The sequence below is a fragment of the Peromyscus leucopus genome, chromosome 3 (genome assembly GCF_004664715.2).
Source record: "Peromyscus leucopus breed LL Stock chromosome 3, UCI_PerLeu_2.1, whole genome shotgun sequence".
NCBI lineage: Eukaryota > Metazoa > Chordata > Mammalia > Rodentia > Cricetidae > Peromyscus > Peromyscus leucopus.
In genome coordinates, this window is record NC_051065.1 from 112,210,190 (window position 1) to 112,234,348 (window position 24,159).

Sequence of the window (24,159 nt, forward strand, 5' to 3'; positions counted from 1 at the left end):
GGGGGCATTGGACTCACCTGGAACTGGAGCTGTGAGCCACCATGTGAGTGCTGGGATCTGAATCCAGACTTCTGCAAGAAGTGTTCCTACCCCACTCCCCCTCACCCCCCCCGCTCCCCCAAGATATTTCTCTAGTCCCAGAATAGAGTCCTTTCTATAGCTTTGTCTTTCTTCATTCATTCAACCCCTGATCCTAGTTTATACCTTCAAGTTGTATGTACTTCTCCTGACTCAAAGTAACTATATTTTTATATTTCTTTAAAAGAATATATTCTCTCAGTTTCTCCTCACTCCTGTCCTCCCAACCCTTCCTTCCCACCTCCCCTCTATACCAGATCTACTCCTCCTCCATTTTTTCTTCTTCTAAAAAAAAAAGAGCAGGCCTCCTAGGGATATCAACCAAACATGGAATAACAAATTGCACTAAGATTAGGCACAAACTCTCATATCAAGGCTGGATGAAGCAACCCAATATGAGGAACAGAGTCCCAAGCACAGGCAAAAGAGTGAGATACACCCCACCCCTATTCTCACAAGAACACCAAGCTACACAACCATAACGTATATGCAGAAGACCTAGCTCAGACCCATACAGGGACTCTGTCTCTTCTGTCTCTGTGAGCACCTTTGAGCCTTGCTCAATGGATTCTGTGGGCTATGTTCTCCTGGTGTCCTCCCTCCATTCGGCTCCCACAATCTGTCCTCCCCCTTTTCTGTGGGGTTCACCTGGCACTGCCTAGTGTTTGCCTGTGGGTCTCTGCATCTGCTCCCATCACTTATTGGATGATACCTCGATGACAATTGAGCTAGGCACTGATCTATGAGTATACAGAATATCATTAGGAACCATTTCATTGTTTTTTTTTCCAGTTGTGTTTGGTTCTACACAAGCTACACAACTGTAACATATGTGCAGAGGGCCTAGGTCAGTCCCAGGGAGGCTCACTGGTTGTCAGTTCAGTCTCTGTGAACCCCTATGAGCCCAGGTTAGTTGATTCTGTAGATTTTTCTTGTAGTGTCCCTCACCCCTCTGGCTCCTACAATCCTTCCTCACCCTCTTTTGCAGGAATTCCCCAAGCTCTGCCTAATGTTTGACTGTGGGTCTCTGCATCTGTTTCCATCAGTTGCTGGGCAAAGCCTCTCAGACAGATGTCATTTTTTTCTATAACAGCTGAGTAATACTTCATTGTGTATACATCTTTTTTATCCATTCTTTGGTTGAGGGACATCTAATAGGTTGTTTCCAGTTTCTGGCTATTATGAATAAAGCCACTATGAACATAGTCGAGCAAGTGTCTGTGTGGTAGGATGGAGTGTCCTTGGGGCATATGCCCAAGAGTGTCATTAGCTGGGTCTTGAAATAGATCAAGTCCTAGTTTTCTGAGGAATGGTCACATTGATTTCCATTGTGCCTGTAGAAGTATATACTCCCCTCAGCAATGGAGGAGTGTTCCCCTTGGTACACATCCTCACTAGCATGAACTATCACTTGTGTTTTTGATTTTAGCCATTCTGACAGATGTAAGATGAAATCTCAAAGTAGTTTTGATTTGCAATTCCCTGATGGCTAAGAATGTTGAACATTTCTTTAACTTTATCTCAGCCATTAGAGATTTTTCTGTTGAGAATTCTCTGTTTAGATCTGTACCTCATTTTTAATTGGGTTATTTAGTTTGTTGATGTCTAATTTCCTGAGTTCTTTATATATTCTGCATATTAGCCCTCTGTCAGATGTGGAGTTGGTAAAAATCTTTTCCCATTCTGTAGGCTGCTCTTTTGTTCTATTGACAGTGTCCTTTGCATTACAGAAGCTTTCAGTTTCCTGGGGTTCCATTTATTCATTTTGTTCTTAGTGCCTGTGCTATTAGTGTTGTGGTCAGGAAATTGTCTCTTGTGCCAATGTGTTCAAGGCTAGTCTCTACTTTCTCTTCTATTGGGTTCAGTGTATCTGGATTTATGTTGATGTCTTTGATCCACTTTGACTTGAGTTTTGTGAAGGGTGATAGATATGGATCTGTTTGCTCTTTCTCTACATGCCAACATCCAGTTAGACTAGTACCATTTATTGAAGATGCTTTCTTCTTCCTGTTGTGTACCTTTGGCTTCTTTGTCAAGAATCAGGTGTCCATAGATGTGTGGATTTACATGTGGGTCTTTGATTCAATTCCATTGATCCATCTGTCTGTTTTTAATGCAAATACCATGGGATTTTTATTTCTATAGCTCTGTAGTAAAGCTTGAAATCAAGGATGGTGATATCTCTGGAAGTTCTTTTATTATACAGGATTATTTTAGTTATCCTATTTTTTTCCATATGAAATTGAGTTTTATTCCTTCAAGGTCTATAAAGAATTGTGTTGGGATTTTGATGGTGATTGCTTTGAATCTGTATATTGCTTTTTGTAAGACAGCCATTTTTACTATGTTAATCTTACTGATCCATGAGCATCAGAGAGCTTTCCATCTTCTGATATCTTTTCCAATTTCTTTCTTCAAAGCCTTGAAGTTCTTGTCATACAGGTCTTTTCACTTGCTTAACATTACCCCAAGGTATGTTATATCATTTGTGGCTGTTGTGAAGCGTTGCTTCCCTGATTTCATTCTCCACTCCCTGATCTGTTGTTTAATATAGGAGAGAGAGTGATTTTTTTTTTTAATTAATCTTGTATCCAGCCACTTTGATAAAGGTGTTCATCAGCTGTAGTAGTTCCCTGGTAGATTCTTGGGGGTCACTTATGTATACTATCATATTATCTACAAATAACAATACTTGGACTTCTTCCTTTCCAGTTTTTATCCACTTAATCCCCTTTAGTTGTCTTATTGCTCCAGCTAGAACTTTGAGTATTATAATAAATATATATGGTGATAGTGGACAGCCCTGTCTTGTTCCTGATTTTAGTGGAATTGCTTTGAGTTTCTCTCCATTTAATGTAATGTTGGCTGTTGGTTTTGCTGTAAATAATTGTCTTTATTATGTTAATGTGTCCCTTTTATCCTCAATCTCTCCAAGACTTTTATTATGAAGGGGTGTTGGATTTTTTCCAAGGGCTTTTTCAGCATCTAATGAGGTGGTCATGTGTTTATTTATTTTTTTTTCAATTTGTTTATATGGTGAACTACATTGACAGATTTTCATATATTGTACTGGGATGAAGCATACTTGATCAGGGTGGATGATCTTGATGTGTTCTTGGATTCAGTTTATAAGTGTTTTATTGAATAATTTTGCATCTATGTTCATGAAATTTTTGTTTTTTTTTTTTTGAATCTTATTATTTGTATCTATATTCATGAGGGAAATTGGTCTGTAATTCTTTCTTTGTCAAACCTTGTATGGCTTGGGTATCAGGCTGTCTGTGGCTTAATAAAATGAATTTGACAATGTTCCTTCTGTTTCTATTTTGTGGACTAATTTGAGGAGTATTGGCATTAGCTCTTCTTTGGAAGTCTTGTAGAATTATCAAACTAAGCTTTCTGGCTCTAGGCTTTTTTGGATCGGAGACATTTAATAACTGCTTCTATTTCCTTAAGGGTTATAGGTCTATTTAAGTTGTTTATATGATCTTGATTTAACTATGGTAAATGGTATCTATCAGGTAAAATATTAATTTCTTTTAAAATTTGTTTTTGTAGGCACTTAGTTCTATGAGCTACTTGCCTCTTAGAATTGCTTTCATTGTGCCCCATAAAATTGAGCATGTGGTGTATTAATTTTCATTGAATTATAGAAATTCTGTAATTTTTTTTCTGTCTTGACTAGTAGTCATACAGTAGAGAGTTGTTCAGTTTCTATGAGTTTGTAGGGTTTCTGTTTTTTCTCTTGTTGTTGAAATCCAGCTTTAATCTGTGTTGTCTGATAGAATACAGGGGGTTGTTTCAGGTTTTTTTTTGTTTTGTTTTGTTTTGCATTGTGACTAAGTATGTCGTCAGTTTAGAGAGTGTTCCATGAGGTGCTGAGAAGGTTTATTATTTTGTGTTTGGGTGAAATGTTCTGTAGGTATCTTTTAGGTCCATTTGGTTGATAATATCTGTTATCTCCAGTATTTCTCTATTTAGTTTTTGTCTGGTTAGAGTGGGGTACTGAAGTCTCCCACTATCAATGTGTGATTTAAGCTTTAGTAATACTTCCTTTACAAAATTGGATGCTCTTGTGTTTGGGTCATAAATGTTAAGAACTGCAAGATGATCTTGGTGGATTTTTCCTTTGATGAGTATGAAGTTTCCTTCCCTGTGTCTTTTGGTTAATTTTGGTTTGAAGTCTAATTTGTTAGATATTAGAATAGCTAGCTACACCAGCTTGCTTCTTAGGTCCATTTGTTTGGAAAATCTATTTCCAACCCTTTATTCTGAGGAAATACCTATCCTTGATGTTGAGGTGTGTTTCTTGTATGCAGCAGACATATGGATCCTGTTTTTGCGTTCATTCTGTTAGTCTGTTTCTTTTTATTGGAGAATTGAGTCCATCAATGACCAATTGAGATATCAATGACCAATGATTGTTAATTTCTATTATTTTACTGTTTGTGGTGGTAGTGGTGTGTGTGTGTGTGTGTGTGTGTGTGTGTGTGTTGTTGTGTGTGTATGCTGCTTTTGGTTTTGTTGGTGTAAGATTATTTATTTCATGTGTTTTCATGAAGTTAACCCCCTTGGATTGAAGTTTTCCATTTAGTACCTTCTATAGGGCTAGATATGTAGCTAGGTATTGTTTAAAATTGACTTTATAATGGAATATCTTATTTTCTCCATCTATAGTGATTGAAAGTTTTGCTAGGTATAGTATTCTGGGCTGGCATCTGTATTCTCTTAGCATCTTCAGGACATCTGTCTAGGCCATTCTGGCTTTTAGAGTCTCTGTTGAGAAGGCAGGTGTAAAATTAATAGATCTGCTTTTGTATTTTATTTGGCCTTTTCCCCTTGCAGATTTTAATATCCTTTCTCTGTTTTATATGTTTATTTTGGTTATTATATGGCATGGAGACTTCCTTTTCCTATCCATTATATTTGATATTCTGTAAGCTTCTTGTAAAGAAGCAATGTCCTTCTTTAGCTTAGGAAATTTTTCTTCTATGATTTTTGTTAAAGATGATTTCTGGACCTTTGAGCTGGGATTCTTCATCTATTTCTTTTTTTCTTTCTTTCTCTCTTTCTTTCTTCCTTCTTTCTCTGTGTAGTTTTGTTGACTGTCCTGGATCTCCCTCCCTCTGTGGGCCAGGTTGGCCTTAAACCCACAGAGATCCACCTGGCTCTGCATCTTGCCCTATTTCTTTCTTTCTTTTTTTTTTTAATTCATTTTACATATCAACCACAGTTCCCCCTATTATCCCTCCTCCTGCTCTCCCTTCAAGGAATGCTCAATCATACCACAAGGACACTTACTTAGCTATGTTCATAACTGCATTATTAGTAATAGCCAGAACCTGGAAACAACCTAGATGACCCTCGACTTATGAATAGATAGAGAAAATGTGGTACATATACACAATGGAGTATTACTCAGCTGTAAAAAAAAACAATGACATCATGAATTTGCGGGCAAAGGATAGAACTAGAAAGTATCCTGAATAAGGTAACCCAGACTTAGAAAGACAAACCTGGTATGTACTCACTCATAAGTGGATACTAGGTATAAATGTAGGACAATCGGACTACAACCCACAGCTCCAGAGAAGCTAGGATACAAGGAAGACTCTAAGAGAAAAGTATGGATCACCTTGGGAAGGGGAAAGAGAAGAGATCTCCATGAATAAACTGGGCATGAGGGGGGCAATAGAAGGGAGGGGGTGGGGAATGAGAACATGAAGGAATGGGATGGTTGAGCTGTGGGAAGAACAGAGTGGGTGAGCAATGAAAGAGATATCTTAATAGAGGGAGACATTATGGGGGAAGGGAGAAACCTGGAGCTAGGGAAATTCCAAGGAATCCACAAGGACAACTCCAGATTAGACTTCTTCTATTTCTATTATTCTTAGGTTTGGTCTTTTCATAGTGTCCCAATTTCTTGGATGTTTTGTCAGGAACTTTTTAGATTTAACATTTTTAGAAGGATATATCTATTTCTTCTTTTGTATCTTAAACACCTGAGAATCTTTCTTCCATTTCTTGTTTTCTGTTGGTTACCATTCTTGTTTTCTGTAGTTCCCATTCACTTACCTAGATTTTCCATTTCCAGAATTCTCTCACTTTGTGTTTTCTTTATTGCTTCTATTTCCATTTTCAGGTCTTGAACAGGTTTATTCATGTCCTTCAACTGTTTGTTTGTTTGTTTATTCCTATTATCAGCTTGATACAGTACAAATTCTTATCCTAATACTGAAATGTTTCATTGTGGCTTGCCCAGTAATTGAGTAAAGCCAAAACTTATTATAAACCACAGTCATCCTAGGGTCCCCCCTGCTATATAGCCTGTCTGGTTCTGTGGGTTGCAGTCTGATTTTTCTTTGCTTTATATCTAGTATCCACATATGAGTGAGTACATACCATGTTTGTCCTTCTGGGTTTGGGTTACCTCACTCAGGATGATATTTTCTAGTTCCATCCATTTGCCTGCAAATTTCATGCTATCATTGTTTTTCTCTGCTGAGTAGTACTCCATTGTGTATATGTACCACATTTTCTTAATCCATTCTTCAGTTGATGGGCATCTGGGTTGTTTCCAGGTTCTGGCTATGTTTTATTTTTGTTTTCTTTAAGGGATTTGTTGATTTCTTCTATTTCTTTAAGGGATTTATTAATTTCCTCTTTAAGACCTCTATCATTGATAAAGTTGGTTTTAAGGTCATTTTATTATGTTTCAGCTGTGTTGGAATATTCAGGGCTTGCTGTAGTGGGATAGCTGGTCTTTGCTGGTACATAGTATCCTGGCTATTGTTGATTGTGTTCTTACACTGGTGTCTAGGCATCTGGGTTTGGGGTAATTATAGGTCTAGGAGCAGATTTCTGATTTATTCTTTATTGGATGGGTGTTTTGTTCCTTGGTTTCTGTTTCTTCTCTGGTCTTCTGGCCTGAATGGATTATGGTTGAGAAGAAGGTCTCTACCTGAGTTGAAGGCTGGACTTCTGATGATGGGTTTGACTTCTGAATTGAGGGCTGGCGTTCTCAAAGCTGGTATGAACTCTGGTCCAGCATTGGATCCTCTTCAGGAGCTGTGGGCCAGGATATGGTGACTGGGAGGGTAGGGTGATTGGAGGTAGGCTGGGCAGGCACTGAATGGAGACAGCGTTTAGGCAGGTGTGCTACTCATGGTTATGACGGCAGGTGTGGCCTCTGGTCAAGCAGCAGGTTCTCTGCTTGAGCTGGGAGATATGGCAGAGGGTAGTTGGACGGCCAGAACTGAGAAAGAGGGGTTGGTTCTAGGGTGGGATGCTTACTTGGGGTTCTTGTTGCCTGTTTGGCCTCTGGTGGAGCAGGGGGTTTCTCACCAGAGTTGTCGGCTAGGATATGGTGAGTAACTGAGCGGGGATTGTTGGAAGGAGGCTAGATGGACATTGAGGGAATGTTGGTGGTCCACGGGTGGGACCCTTACCTGGGGTTCTGGTTGCCAGCATGGCCTCTGGTAGAGCAGGGGGCTTCTGCCAGAGGAGTTGTGGGTCAGAATATGGTGAGGAGGAAAGGAGAGGCAGTTGGAGGTAGGCGGGGCAGGCAGAGAGGGAGTGTTGGTGGTCTGCAAGCAGGGGATACCTGGGGTTCTGGATGCCAGCATGGGCTCTGGTGGAGCAGGAGCCTTCTGACAGAGTTGTGGCTATATTTATTTTTCACTTAGCTCGGAAACTCAATAATAGTAGGGCTTTCTATTTTTTTATAGTTGACCACTGAAACCCTTGTGTCCCGCAAAGCGCTCAAAAAATATCCATTGGTTAAAACATCTGAATTCCTTTCTTTTCATTGTGGGTATCTATTTGTGTTTGTTTCTTTCTAGTCTCTGATGGTGACCAGGTTAGACTGGCATTTTCCATCCTCCTGCTTTAGCCTTCTAAGTGCTAGGATTACAGACATGCATGTGTCACCATGCTCAGCTTTTGTTCATAGTAAAATAGGAGCTCTCTACGATGGCAAGAGGTCTTGGTGAGCCAGGCTGTGTCCACCTTCCTGAGTTTACTGCCTATTACTCTCCCCTTGCACACTTCCTTGACCTTCCAAGAAATATATATACTCTCTGTAGAAAAGTTCTACTGCCTTACATTGACATACTGTTTAGAGAGAGGGAGAGGACATGGAATGTTAAAGTGGTAAATTTCAAATTTCACGCTAGCCATTTACTTTTGGATATTAGAAAGATGCAAAAAATTTTCTAGCCTTCAATTTTCCATTTCCAAAATTGGAAAAAAAATATTCCCCTGGCAAAGGTCCTGTGATTGGGCTCGGCATAGAGACACAGGTAGTAATTATTACTGTCAACGATCATGAATATATCATCCAGATATTGTTGTGAAATAAATATCTGCATGATCTCAGGTAAAGGGACATTTTCATACTTTTCTGGGCAGGCCACTACAGGTTAGCAAGGGGTGCTTCTGCTAACCTTGGCTGGCTTTCTTATGTAAGAAGGCATCGGCTTACCTCAACAGTTCTGCTCTGAGTTGTGGATCCAGCCAGGCCAGATCTCTTCAACATGTCTGGTTCAGGTTGATGAACACAAGCCATAGGGAGAGAGAGCTCTTGCCATTTCCAAGGACCAAAAGTGAAAATGAGGCATCTTAAGAACCTTGGCTCAGAACTGGCCCCACATCCCTTATGTGCGTAATCTATTGTCCAGACAAAGTCATGTGCATGAGCTTTACTTCATTTTGAAAATCAAGCACTGAAATTAACAAAGGGGGTCTCTCTTCTAGAGAGAACACATTGCATATCCTAATGAAGGCTGGAATTTGAAGCCACCAAGAACTGTTAGTAATGTGAAGTAACAACTTTAGGATACTGTCATAATCACTGAGTTTTGGGAATTTGCCTAGTGGCATATTTTAATTACATTTTTCTGCTGGCAACATCTTTGTCCTAATAGGTTTACACTCCCCTTAGATCAACTGGAATTCATTTTCTCTTATCCTCATGGCTTATGTAAGTCATATTCCCATTGAGGATACTCCATTTTCAATTGAGGTGTTGAGTATAATATAGTTAATTTGGCATTGGCTTCCACAATTTGAAGCAAACTTGTGTCTTCATTTAGTTTCTGTACTACATGGAATATTGTTATGTAGCTGCAGATAATGTTTGTGGTTGTTTCCTGGTATGAAAAGCTGTATTTTAGAGGCTGTTTGTATCAGTGTAAAATAATTCACCCTCTAACCAAAACATTAGCTAACCAGACCCTTAAGAATATTGTTCCATTAGTTCTGGAAAACACTGAATTTCAACTTTTAAAGATTCATTATTAAAATACTGTCTTATTGCCGGGTGGTGGTGGCACATGCTTTTAATCTCAGCCCTCAGGAGGCAGAGGCAGGCAGATCTCTGTGAGTTCGAGGCCAGCCTCGGCTACAGAGTGAGTTCCAGGACAGGCTCTAAAGCTACACAGAGAAACCCTGTCTAGAAAAACCAAAAAAAAAAAAATTGTCTTTTAACTGTGTGCCCAGTTTGGAATGATACTTTTTTTTTTTGTAAACTTTTAAAGCAACGGGCTGGCTATGAACAAAATCCCTAGAAATAAATCAGTAAAATTGTCTATTAAGGTCTCATTGTCTTACTGATAAGATCAATGTTGAGTATGTTGCTTCTTTGGTGACAATAAGTATTGATTGAAGGCTTACTGTGTTCAAGCATCATGATAAGTATGGCACATTGATAATCCCATTTAATCCGCAAAGCACCCTCTGTGGAAGATGCACCAACTGAATTTATAAATAGACACAGGTTCAGAGAGGTTAAATAGCTTAGTTTTCTAGACAGCCAACAAGTGGCAGATCTAAGATTTGAATTCAGGTAGTTTGATTCCAGACCCTGAGTGGACAGTACTGTATAGGCAGGATACATGTATATATAAAAGTTAAACCTAGTGGAACTGTATTTTATAAGTACTATTATGTACACATATTGGGTTTATTTTCTGGTGCTGGAAACAAACTCATAGTCTTGTGAATGCTAGACAAACACTTTACTATTGGGACTGTACTGCAAATTGATATATTTACAAAAAATACTATTAAATATGTACTACTTCTACCATATGTTATCAGAACTATTATATAACGCTGTACTCAATAAATACTGGGATAAAGTTTTTGTTTTCTCAGTCACCCCTGTACAGAATCTATGAAAAACCATTGTTCTAATATTCTAGTAGTTGAGCTTATCCTCCTCACGTGTTCTTATTCTCATAAAGGCTTTTGAGTTCTACATACATCATTTTTATTAAGTACCCACAGTCAGAGCCATTGTCTTCCTTCTGGATGTGAAAGAGACACTGCCATCTTTTGGTATAAGAGGCTCTCAAACATGTGATTTCCAACAGCCTTTTTTTGAATGGTTTCTGTTACCTCCACTCCTTCGTCAGCCATTAGCTGCCTAGAGCTCTCCATGGAGGGGTGGGGCCTTATAAGCCCGTCTCCCATCCATGATGGAGTGTTGATAGTCCCAATCTCATCACATTTTGGGCTGGTAGCCCCTGCTGCTGTGAGTTCATGGGTACAACAGACATGCCACAGTCAGAGGGTACCACTTCATAGCACTCCTCCTCATCCTTCAGCTCATGCGGTCTTTCCAGCCCTCTTTCTGCAATGTTCTCTTGCAGGGAGTGATACAGATGTCTCACTTAGGACTGAGCATCCAGTAATCAATTAGTCTCCATACTCTGACAAAGCTTTCCATTGAGTTTATCTAACTTAAAGGAGTGACAGTAATTACATTTAATTAAGAAGGGCACTGTACTCTCTGGAATGAAGTCATGGATCTTTTTCCCTTGGGGTGCCATGTAATTGCCCAGATGGGAACTCTCTCTCTTAGTAGCAGGTGAAAAAGTTGGTTAAGCCATTTGATTGGAAGGAATAGACATATGCTCACTGAGATTGTTTAAATGGGGAATGAGGATTACTGGAAATATTTACCAATATGGAACCAAAGTTGGTGGGTGGTGACAGGTGACAGATCTAAAGGCTTTAGAAGCTTCCAGAACTCCAGGACCATCACTCTCCTATAGAAGATGGGGATTCAATTACTCTCTGACCTTTTGGATTCTATAAGTGGGTACATTTGGCCAGGCGTCCCTGGGGAATCGTGCCCAAGCTACAGTAGCCATCTGCACATCAAGAGACAGAGGCAGATGTAACTGTATAAAAGTCAAGTAGGAACCCAGGTCCCATGGAGTCGCTGAAATAACAAGCCCAGAATGACCTGCTGCATTTCTGCTTTAGGAGTTACAACTCTTGTTAATTGAATGATTGATTTCTGCTGGTCAGATACATTTTCATCCTTTTCTTAGTAAATAATTCATACTAATTAGCATAATATCTATGGTTATACAAATGTGTTGGTCAAGACACGTCCATATGAGATTCATAGATCTTGAAGGTGGGCTGAATGAAGGCCATGTACTACTGGGTGGACTCTTCACCATGCAATTCTAGGGGCACCTATTCTATAGTCTATATTGTATGTCATAGCTGTGCCTCAGTCCCCTGTTTTCTCCTTAGAAGACCACAGATTGTCTTACATAGATTCAATACATAGGATATTCAGAGATAATAAACACTTTGCCTTTGGCTATAGTGCCTGGGGCAGGGCCAGTGCAGAGGGGTCTGTTGACAGAGGATGTTTCCTCTTGGGGACCAGCTCTCATTCAGCTACCAGGCAGGATGAGTGCGTGACAGTCAAAATGATTTGAATGTCTCTCTTTAAAGGAGGCTCATGGTCTGTGGATGAAGAATAACGGCAGTGGTGTATCAATCACATATGTGTTTTATTTTAATCCCTTAGAGAACAGAGGGTGATGGTCTCATTGTTTCCCCAGACTGAAGAGGAATAGAAGCATGATTTGTGTTACTGGGGACACATGAATTCTGTGTGTCAGTAATAGCACCTGAGTGGAGATTTTATGTCTGTCTTGATGCCCGGGGAAAGGTAACTGATTGTGTGGAGCTGGGGGGAATAGTCCACCTGGGGCTGGTAGTGGAGCAGAGGCAAGGGGAGGTATAAATGCCAATTCCTAGGACTCAGGGGAAGACAGGTCCCTCTTCCCGTTACCCAGGTAGTGGCACAGAAACTGTTGTCATGAGAGAAGCCCTGTCTTTTCTGTGAGAGCAGGGGGAGAATATTTAATCTCCCTCCTGAAAATAATTTTCTTCTCTCCCCAAATAAGCTTTCTTAGGTTGTCCCGATGCTCTTCCAGATTCCTGTTAAGCAAAGGAAGCTGAGCAGGCACACTTGGATACACCTACACAGAGCTGTTCTGAGGAAAGGGTTTGGCTAAGACTTTGGAGCCAGATGTTCCTGGTTCAAATCTTGATAAGATCAATTCCCAGCTCTAGGACTGTGGATCCCCCATATATCTTTCCCAGATTTTGGTGTTTATATTAGGCAGAGTTTTCTAGAGTCCAGAACTTATAGAATGAATATCTCTCTATATATCTATATATCTATATCTATCTATCTATCTATCTATCTATCTATCTATCTATCTATCTATCTATCTAATGATGCATTCTGTAGAATCACCCTCTGTCCCCAGCCATTCCTGTCATTGCCCAATGGGCCCATAAACAATCCAATTTCCCCATGGTAATCTGAATCTATCACCCCTCCTAACATTGTTAATTCCTTTCTTAGCCTGTTGGCTAAGATATAGTCAAGTTGACAACCAAGAATAGCCATCACAATCCACCCATTGTCAAGTTGACACACAATTATATATCCTTGTGTCATGATTAATTTCCAAATGAAAATAATAACCAGGTCATAATGATGCCTAAACATAATATAACTATCCCACATACTCTCAAATGCATTATATATTTAACCAGGTCTTAATTATGCCTAACTTGACATAACTATCCCTTGTACAACTGCAAACATATTATAAATTTAGAATATGTGACAATATCCCTTGGAGGACATTCTTTTAGGATCTCAAACTTAAATATGGTAACCATTGATATTCTCTTAATTGATGTCAATGAAATCGAAAGAAAACACAATATCTGCACAAACACATTCTTAACAAAATACAGCAGAAGCACTCATGTCAATTATAATCCTCATTTCTGCAAATAGTCACATGGCCTTAGATAGTATTTATATCTACCTTCTTCTACTACCCATTCTGTATTTCCTCTCCCTTCTCCTAGCATCTCAGCAGATCTTGGCTCTTTTCTTGGAGGAGTGACCCACACCTTCATTCCTGATGGGTCTGTACCCTTTGTCATCCTGCCTGAATTCAGCTGTTTATTTTCCCATTAACTTTAATCTTAGGGCATGGTAGCACCAAGAGATGCCCAAAAGCATCTCCTGCACTCTAGACATAATACTTCTAACCTCCATTGTGGAGAGGCAATCCAATTTCCCCATGGTAATCTAAATCTATCACCCCTCCTAACATTGTTATTCTTTCTCAGCCTGTTGGTTTAAGGGCATTAGAAGTCCAACGTAACCAGGAGAAGGTCTGACCTTCCAGTTCAATGGAATGTTTATACATGGCTTCTGTCAGGAGCACTACCCACTCTGGAACCAAAACTTCTAGGCTAGCAGAATTTAGGGTTGTGGACAGGGAGCAAAAACTTTCCTAGTGGGTCACTAGGATAGTGAGTGAAAGTATTCCCTTTTCTACTTGTTGACTCCTGGACACATAGATCCTGGCTATGGGAGAAACAGTACCATATATTGGATGCTGATTCAAAGCATACACTGCCTCTGGAGAACCCTTTCTCTGCCCTCCATGCTGCTGCCACCCAACTGGCACTATAACTGTGTCTTCAAAAGGCCATTCCACCTTTCTCTCAGGTCAGATGCTTCAGGATGGTGGGGAGCATGGTAAGACCAGTGGATTCCATGACTGTGGGCCTACTGTCACACCTCTCTGGCTATGAAGTGAGTTCTTTGGTCAGGAACAATAGTGTGTGGAATACCATGTCAAAGAATAAGTCATTCTGGTAAGTCCATGGATGGTGGTTTGGGTAGAAGCATTACATGCAAGAAAGGCAAATCCATAAGCAGAATAAGTATCTACTCCAATTAGGACAAAGTGTTTTACTTTCTATGGAGGAAGTGGTCCAATGAGGTCAACCTGCCTCTAGGTTGCTAGCTGGTCACCCCAGGGAATGGTGCCATATCTGAGGCTCAGTGTTGGTCTCTATTGTTGGCAGAGCTCATACTCAGCGGCAGCTGTAGCCAGGTCAGCTGTGATGAGTGGAAGTCTATGTTATTGAGTCCATGCATTACCCCCATTTCTGCCACCATGGCCGCTTTGTTTATGGGCCCATTGAACAATGATAGGAATGGGTGGGGACAGAGGGTGATTCTACAGAATGCGTCATCCTATCTATTTGATTATTGAACTCCTCCTCAGCTGAAGTCACCTTTTGATGTGTATTTACATGGGACACAAGTATCTTCACGTCCTTTGCTCATTTGGAGAGTTCTATCCACATACTTCTTCCCCAGATGTCTTTCTCACCAATTTTCCAGTTATGCTCTTTCCAAATACCTGATCATCCAGCCAGACTATTGTTTACACCCCATGAGCCAGTGAACAATTGTACATCTGGCCATTTCTTCTTCCAAACAAACTGTGATACCATGTGTACTGCCCAAAGTGCTGCCCACTGTGAAGATTTCTCTTCACCAGTATCTTTCAGAGTTGTTCCAGAAAGGAGTTGAAATGCTGCAGCTGTCCACTCCTGGGTGGTGCCTGCATAACATTCAGAACCATCAATAAACCAGGCCCTAGTCTTCACTTCCTCAGTCAACCAATCATAGGGAATACCCCATGAAGCTATAGGTGCATGCTTGGCAGTAGAAGTTATTATCATAGGAATAAGGACCATAGACATTTGGGAAACTTCCATGTAATTTGTTTGTGCCTTTAGGACCTGCTTGGGCCTGATCACATATGTACCCCTTCCATTTGATAATAGATTGCTGCTGTGCATGTTCTACTTTACAGCTTGATAGGTCTGAGAACACCCAGTTCATGATGGGCAGCTCAAGTTGCATGATAACTTGATAGTCCATTGTCAAATGTTAAGTTTCCATTAAGGCTCAATAGCAGGCTAAGAGCTGTCTTTCAAAGAGAGAATAGTTGTTTCCAGATCGTGTTAGAGCCTTACTCCAAAATATCCCAAAGATCTCTTCTGTAATTCACCTATAGGGGACTGCCAAAGGCTCCAAACAGCATCTGTATCTGCCACTGCATCCTCAAGTACCATTGAGTCTGCTGGATCATATGATCCAAGTGGCAGAGCAGCCTGCACAGCTTCCTGGACCTGCTGAAAATCCATCTCCTGTTCCAGGTCCCATACAAAGCCAGCAGATTTTCAAGTCACTTGGTATATGACTTGGTATATGAGCTGAGGTAACACACCCAAGTGAGGAATGTGCTGTCTCCAGAATTCAAATAGGCCTACGTATCCTAAAGAGGTAGGCTCCAATGCCAGTGAAGGACTAAATGTGCTGGCAAGGTGAGAAGAAACAGGTGCAGAATGAACAATCTCTTCCTTCTTCCATTGTCTTTATATAGGATACCAGCAGAAGGTGTGGCCTGGACTCAGGGTGTGTCATCCCACCTCAAAATCTGGAACAAAGGCTGTTGTTTTCCTAACTCAAGATCTAGATCACAGGTGTGCCCTTCATTTCTGGATTGTAGTTCATTCCAGATAAAGTCAAGTTGACAACCAAGAATAGCCACCACAGGGTTTTTGCCAGAAAACCTGACAAGCCTTAGTTTCATTTTCTTCAGAAACAAACCTTGAAGTCAGAGTTCAAGCATTGTTCTTTCAGGAGACAGTTACAGGACATGTGTGTTGGAAGTGAGGAAGAGGTATCAGAAAGGGAGAGATCCAATAAAGGATCATTCTCAAACTAGCTAGTCCTAGAAACTGGAAACAAAGGCTAGGCTTGAGATTTCAGGTTTGTCTCAGTCAAGGCTCAGACTGAGGGACTCCTCACTGATTCATTTCAGGGGGCTCCCAGAGTATGATCAGAGGTGTGGTCTTTGGAGCATCCCACTTGCCCTACATTTGGTAAACTGTTCTCAGGACATTAAGAGAAAAGGCCTCTCTACATAGCAAGAAATGGAGAGGGCACCGGGCTGAGTCCCTTTACCTCTGCCTGCCATGCAATGGTACCTCACTGTTAGAGGGCTATGGTGTTTCCATCAATAAATGCTTTCCAGGATGGCCCACAGAAAGTTCTAGCTCTCTGCTCATGGCCGTTTGTGTTATCATTAGAGCTAGTCCTCTGTGTAAGAACCTGGGAAAGGAACTGACCTAGATTCAAGTCCTGCCTCTTTCTGTAACCACTGGAGGAAATAGCTTTTCCTCTTCTGGGACAAGGTCTAAATCAGTGACAGACTTCTGTAAAAGGCCAATTCATAATTATGTGGGAGCTAGACAGATGGTTCAGTGGGGAGTTTGGATCCAGCACATAAGTAAAACCTGGGAAACAGAGATAGATAGATTCCCAGGGGGTGCTGTTCAGTTAGGACAGCTGAAACAATAAGCTCTAGGTTCAATGAGAGACCCTGTCTCAAATACTAAGAAGAGTGATAGAAAAAGACACCTGGTCAACCTCTACACTCTATATGCACATGCGTGGATGTGTATACTAGCACATCTATGTGCACACACAGGCTTATAAGATACACACATTAAAAAAAAGAATAGTAATTGTTTCTTTACAGGCCTTATAATATGTTACTTCTATTCAGTGTGGCCTTGTAGCATAAAAACAGCTATAGACATAATATCTGTATGTGGATGTGACCCTGATTCAGTGAAAATTCATGAACTATCAAAGGTTGTCCATTATTTTGCTCAAAAGCCAACGTACCTTCCTCTATACCTGTATACTATTAGCTAAAAGGGCTTTTACTTCTCAAGACACAGTAGAGAGAGGCATGAAATATGCTCTGTACAACACTGCCTGCTTTTGAACTTGAGCTTGAAGGGTTTTCTCTGTAGAGACTTCATGCAAAATGTTTACTATCTCACCGTTATGTTTCTCACCTATAAAATGAAGGTGATGAATGTGCCTACTTCATAGGGTCATTTGGATGATTTCATAGGTTAATCTATATATTTGGCTTGAAATAATATCTGGCACATTTAAAACTGAAAAAAAAATGTTTATATTACACCTGTTTAGATTTCCTCTCTCTCTCTCTTCTCTCTTGTCTTTACTAAAAATCCATTGGAATTATTTCGGGGTGAAAACTACAGGATCTTTCCCTAGATCCTTCTTAAGATTCAGATCTGGTACAGTTACTTACTAAAATATTTGAGTAACTTTTAAGAACTGTAGAGTTCGAACCAAAGGGCCATTTGATAATTCTAGAGGCTTTGCAGGTTGGTCTAACCATGGAAGAGGGAGCTATTGGCATGCCATGTGTAGAAGCCAATGATGCTAGCCTCTTTGGCAAGATTTATTGGCTTTAAACTGGCATTAATGCCAGACTGAACCCCTAAATTAGATATGTCACTACTGAACTCTTAACCTCTAATATTTGACACAGTGTATGTCATAATACCACACATGATTTATAAATTATCATCATAATTTTTCTGGCTCATGGGCTTTGAAAAGATGGATGGAAATATTTTGTCAAGATAAGTACACGCAGTCATGGAGGGTAATTTCTTTCTTTCTTTTTTTGAAAGGCACTATCATTGAACAAAACTCTTGTCAGGTGCCTAGTTGGTGAAAAATGTGTAATTTATTTTCTCCTAAATCAAATTTAAACATTGCAGAACTGTTTTGACAATAGGAGTGGTATCCTTTGCATTCTACATCTTTCTATCAGTCTGGGACAATTGGAGCTGACAGAGGACAGCCCCCCAAATGCTGGTCTTTGTTGAGATTTAAAGAAGCCTTTTCTCCATAAATGACAGAAGTGTCTGGCAGTGGAAAGCCTGTGAGACTGTTATTTCTAACTATTGAACTCTCAATATTATGACAGCGTGGCTTTGAAGTGGAATACTCCCATTCAAATGCTCTCTCTTCTCAATTTCACCACACTGGAGCAATTACTAATAGCTCTTTTCCATCAAAATCTCACCATGACCTCTTTCTCTTACTTCTAAATATGGAGATCTTTCAACTTGACAGATATATTTGCAAGAGAATTTTTAATTAAAAAAATAAATAAACAGGTCTAGCTGGTGGCTAGGGAGGTCATAGGCCCCGGGGGAGAACCTACTACTAATGCTCTGCTAAATGGACAGTGTCAAACTCTCATTCATATCCTTTTCTCTCTTCTCTCTCTCTCTTCTCTCTCTCTCTCTTTCTCTCACTCATGTCAACCCTCTATCTTCCCTCAAAGTTTCTTTCCCATATTTTCATATTTGCTGGTTTTGTTTTGTGACAGACTGAGTTTAATCAGGATAATACATGTGATCATTGGTTTGCAACTATTCATTGGAGTTTGGTAGACTCCCTGGTAGCTATACAACTAAGGCAATGGGTTCCTTTTTCCAGAATCTGTCCATTGCCAGTAGCTCAGCATGGAGGACTAGGACCCCATGAGTCTCTCTCCCATCCCTGACTAATTTTCTTTTACAGCCTCAGTGCTGATAACTTTGGGTCCCCTGAGATCATGGTTTCAATGGTTGTGACATACCCAGAGGATTGCTGTGTACAATTCTTCCCCAGGCTCTTCATGCTTCCTGTCTCCTCTAGCACTGTTCTGAGCATTGGCCACAGAAGTTTGTTTTACAGAGGACAGACTCAGAAATGGTCAAAATGTGAACATTAAGTAACTATAGGGTGACCACCCCTAGACAGGATGTTTTTGTTGCATGCTCGGAGGCTCATGGATTTACGGAAAATGTGTTCACTTGCACCATACCTATACCAGACTGGGCCCATCACAATTTTATTATGCAATGGGAGGGACTTCTGAGGCTCCACCCTTCATCTAGGAACTATAGGCAGTTAATGAGTTCTGGGGGAGGATTATCATTTTCTTCAGTGGTATAGTCACTGATAAGTTGTCCACAGTCTAGTAAATTAGCCCCCAACTCATGCTCATCCAAGCAACTATAATTAAACTCAGTGACACACAATCACTGCCCACGCCTCATCATAAGCCATCAAAGTACAAGAAGAAAAGTTTTCAGCAGGAGATGGAGTGGGATAACAGGGTAAAGGGTATAAAAGTGACAAAGATCTGTATACATTTGTGGAAATGTCAAAAAATGAAGTGCCTTTCATAGGCTACTTCTGCCAAAAGTCATTTCTTAATGACTCCTCTTTTGACAGCCAGTTTTCACCTGACCATCAGCAGGTTCCCATGGCTCCTGTGAGGCTTCTAATGCTCTTATGAAGTGTTTCCACCCTCCTGAAGCCCACATGGAAGCTTTGTGATGATTAAAGAAGAGTATCCTCTGAGAAGACTTACACTACAACCAAGACATGGGGTTTTGATCAGGAGGTCTTGCACAGTTCCCAACCAGTGCACTCTTATAAGGCATATTTGAAAGTTGTACTCTAGCCAGCTTTATCTCCTGGCTTCATATCTTGTTTGGTCAACCCCATTCATCTTACTTGTCAATCTGTTTGATCAATTATTCATCTATAATTCCCACAGTGTGCCTGACACAATATTGAACCATACAGTTTTTCCTATCTGGTTCACTTTTGGATGTTGTTAATGGCTAATTTTGAAAAGATGAGTCATGACTCATTCAGATAATACATGACTCTCAAAGATTTGATTCCACTTTTAGTTTGATAATAATATTTTACAGCTGGTTTGAATGAGAATTGGATTTACAAAGAATGACACTCCATCAGGGATACTCACTTTTGTTTCATGAGCAGAAACCATTTGACTTGATTTGGACAGGAGATATTTATGTCACCAGCACCATCCACAGCTTATTTTCTCCTTCGAGATACAGATTGGTAAAAGAGAGCCAGAGTAGATGTACACTGATGGAATGGAATCAGAATCAGAGCAATGGTTCTCAACCTGGGGGTCACAGCCTCTTTGGGGGTTGAATGACCCTTCCACAGGGGTCTCCTAATACCATCAGAAAAGCACAAATATTTATATCATGATCCATAACTGTAGCAAAGTTACAGTTATGAAGTAGTAACTGTTGAGTACAATTAGAATACCACCACAAGTAATGAAAATACTTTCGTGGTTGGGGTTATCACAACATGAGGAACTGTGTTAAAGGGTTGCAGCATTAGGGAGGTTGAGAGTCACTCTTCTAAAGGGTTTGGTATATGTTATCCAGCACCCTGCAGTGGCCATCCCTGGTCTAGGCCATAGCCTTTGACAGTTCTAGCAGAGATGGCCACTGCAGATAGGATGAGAATGAAAACAGACGCAGTGTGGCGTGGAAGAAGGTGAGCCCTATTAGTAGGAAATCTTCTAGGTGACCAAGTCAAGGAGGATCTTAGTCAAAATTGTTTAAAATGCCACTCCTCTTCTAGATGGGCTACTTATTTCTTTCCAAGAAATCACCTATACTTAATTTACTCAGTAAATGAATATCAAAAAAAAAAAAATTCCAAAACCTTTTTATTCAAAAGTATTCTGCATGTTAGGCGACTGTTAATAAGGGAGAGCAACTTTCTCCACATTCATCTGAAGTTTTTGTTGGCCTTAATTTTCCTCACGAAATTTCTATTGTATGGAAATTCTTAGGGTGTCATAAGCAAAGACAGATGAAAAACTACGTTTTGGGGCAGAGCAAAAAGCAGGAAGTTGGCAAGCTCTGCGATGGAATTTGTGTGTTCAAGTACCCTTTCTCTGCAGTAAAATTTTGTGCAGCTCATCTGCATCCTTACTTGTTTTCACCCGAATTAGCATGGTGACCTCGATGGCGGCATTCTTCTTATCAAGCGGTGGATCGGGCACACAGACAATGAGGACATTATTCTTCCCCATCCGGGTACATGGCGTATTGGCAGAGATCAGCACATTCAGGAGTACGCTGCCTACCTTGATATCACGCACTAAGAGCCGCGTCTTCTGATTGGCCGTGGCTTTTAAATGCAGTATGCCCACACCTTTTTCTTTAAATTCACTGTCTTTCTTGTACAATAGTTTACATCTTTTGGAGTAGAAAACATCCTCCTCCTTCTCTTCCACGAGGACCGCCTTGGGTGGCTCATCCCTTCTGCCTTTGTGTTCATCACTGGTGCCTTGTGCTGGAATGTCCAGGGCGTTTGCAGGCACTGGTTTCCTCTGGGTGGAACTTTTACCTGTTAAGCTGGAGCTTCTGGTAGATGATGAAACTCCATTCATGGGACCAGAGCTTAAGGAAACCCAAACTTGGCTTTCAGTCGTGTTCTTGCCAAAGTCACACGAGGCACTTGTTGCTCCTTGCGATGGGTCTGCTTTCTTCGTGGCTACAAACTCCGTCTTTTCAGACGTGACTGACTCTGGCTGTAGATTAGCCACAACATCTCGGGGAGGAGGCTGTGTCCCAACCCAGCCCCTGTTGGGATCTCTTTCAAAAAGACAGCCGCAGCTGCTATGGAGCTGCTTCTCGATGGCAACCAAGTATTTCTCATACTGTTTAAACACAGGCGTCAGGTCACAGAAGGGGTTTGCGTTCACATGCTTCACTATCCAGTCCCGGACAGAGCAGTTCAGGCCAGTCAACTGCCTGTGGTAGACACTCCCAGCGTAGGCTTGACTGAAAGCCAGGCCGGAGAAGGCAGGATACTGACTGTGGCCGTTAGTCTGGGGATCTGAGATCTGTTCATGGTCCAAAGAGGTGGGGCCATTCGCAGTAACAGAACCCAGGACTGCCTTGGGCTCTGCTGCAGCCCTAGCTGTATTCTTTCTGGTTGTTAGTCCTTCCCGAGCCTCCTCTCCAGCGCCACTGCTAAATTCTCCTCCCCCTGAAGGCACAGCCAGACCTTTAATCCCTTTGGAAGTTCCTCTGTCATCAGGCTGGAGTCTGGTGTTTCTCCGCTTGGCTCTCTTTATGGTTCTATTCCTCAGGACATCCTGACTGGCCAGTGAGAATGTTCCCTCCTCTTCAGCGCTTTGATGCAAGTTCCTGCCTGTCACTTCCTTCTTGGCATTTTTTTTGGCCATATATGTTGACTCTCCCTCAGGGTCCCCACAGATCTTTGTGGGTTCTGAGCACTGTCTTTATCAGAAGCCGGGAGAGATTTGGTCAGCAAATCTGGCGTCTCGAAAACATGTCCATGGCCCTCCTTTGTATCCCGCACTGAGCGAAGGGACTTCTGGGCCTGATACCACTTGGGGAACGGCGACCACACAGCGCGCTCCAGGCTGGAATCTCGGGGCTATTTAAATTTTAACGGATCTTTTTCAGGACTTTGGCCTGTATGCCTGAGAAACTGGATATTCAAGAGGGAAACAAGTAAAATCTAGGATTTTTCTAATAGGAATGAGAATACCACTTCTGCCTTTTCAGCTGCTTCATCTCCTTGTATTTCTCCTCCTTAATTTTGCTGTCCATTTTTAAGGTACATATATATAGCGATCTTCTGCTTTTACCATGGCAATAGGTTCCAGGCCCTCAATGAATGCCTGCAACTGTAGATATCGCTGAACGAAGTTTGCATACATATTTATGTGTGTATGCATGTGCGTGTCTAGGTAAATATAAGCCATGGCTATATATATATATATATATATATATATATATATATATATCCTTTAAAAATAGTTTTTTAAATTAGGTTTAAGATACCAACAACAGTGATAAAACATAATGCATCTTTACAAAGTTATTTGAAACTTATCTGGTGTTTATTTCTCAAATTTTCAATTCAGTGTTTTTAGAGCACATTTAACTGCTTATAACTGAAAACTTAGAAGGTGAAACTGCATTTCACAGAGGGCCACTGACTCACTCTCCTCTCAAGCCAAGTGTGGCATCCCATCTGCCTTTGCTATTTATTGTGTAACATTTTATTTCTTCATAATTTGCGTGCTGTAGAGTCACTCAAATGATCAGAGAAGCTTCCAGCAAAGCATCTTAAATAATAAAATTTAAAAAATATCAAAATGGTCATCAGGGACACTTGAAGTTTTCTGAATTCCAACTTATTTGGTAGTGAAATCAACTTGATTATACTAGGAATTAGTAAACTATGCCCTGTGGCCTGGCATGAGGTTACAAACAAAGCTTTATTGAAATGCATCTATGTTCATTGTATATAGTCCACAGCTGCCTTTACACAGCAGCAGAGACAAATAGTTACAACAGACATTGAGTTCCCTATGAAACCTCGGCTATTTATCATTCATCATTTTACAGGCAAAGTTTGCCACCCTGTGAGTTATGAAATAGGTTAGAGTTAATGTTATTTGTTTTGTAGTCATGCATTCAGCCAATATTTAATGTAGCTACTAAAGTCCAGACTATGTCCTAAAATTTGCAAGTGAATTGCTAGTTACCTTAAGTATTAAGATTCTCAAGTTATTAATTGGATACTAGTGTGTACCACTTTTGGTAATGCTAAAGGATGCTCTTAAATCTTAGTGTTGAGATTTTCTTCTCCATATCTTGGTTTGGGTTTTCCTGCAAGCAAGCCATCAGACAAAGATTTGGGTTCCAGAACTTCCACTGTGTGGAAAATAAAACATCAAACACAATCTGACAAGCCACCTATCATCCTTTGTGACAAGGTTAAGACCTCTGTGGATAAAGTCTAGAAAATATGTAAAGTTCATCATCAGAGATGGCCTACCTAAGTGGGGTGAGTAGGGACATTTGTTTCCCAACTTTAGATGTCAGTTGAAAGCCACTCATGGGTTCAAGGGCAGAAGATGGGAAAGTCCAATTTCTGTTATTCTCTATGTAGTCAAAGCCTTGATAGCAGCAAATTTTCCTTCACCATATGTTGCTCCCTTCCCTTACCCAAAGGTACATGTTTTAAGACCCATTTCCAGACATGTGCATTAGTTCCACAGGAATCTGTTCACTTGGTTGTGAAATACCATCATTGAATAATTTGTATTTCATGATACAGAGTTGGTACTGTCCTCATGAAGCTATGTTGAAACTTGACCTTGG

The 24,159-nt window shown here is 40.7% G+C and overlaps 2 protein-coding genes across 4 annotated transcripts in view; one reads left to right on the forward strand and one right to left on the reverse strand.

Annotated features, from left to right (window-relative positions):
• The window catches only part of Tafa1 (TAFA chemokine like family member 1), a 517,733-nt gene that overhangs the window by 38,162 nt on the left and 455,412 nt on the right, over positions 1 to 24,159 (forward strand). The gene's annotated exons all lie outside the window — the stretch shown is intronic.
• LOC114680616 (nuclear pore complex protein Nup50-like) lies at positions 20,659 to 22,404 on the reverse strand. The gene has a single exon (XM_028853608.2). It carries the CDS (start codon positions 22,203 to 22,205, stop codon positions 20,892 to 20,894), a length of 1,314 nt encoding a protein of 437 aa, XP_028709441.1. The 5' UTR covers positions 22,206 to 22,404; the 3' UTR covers positions 20,659 to 20,891.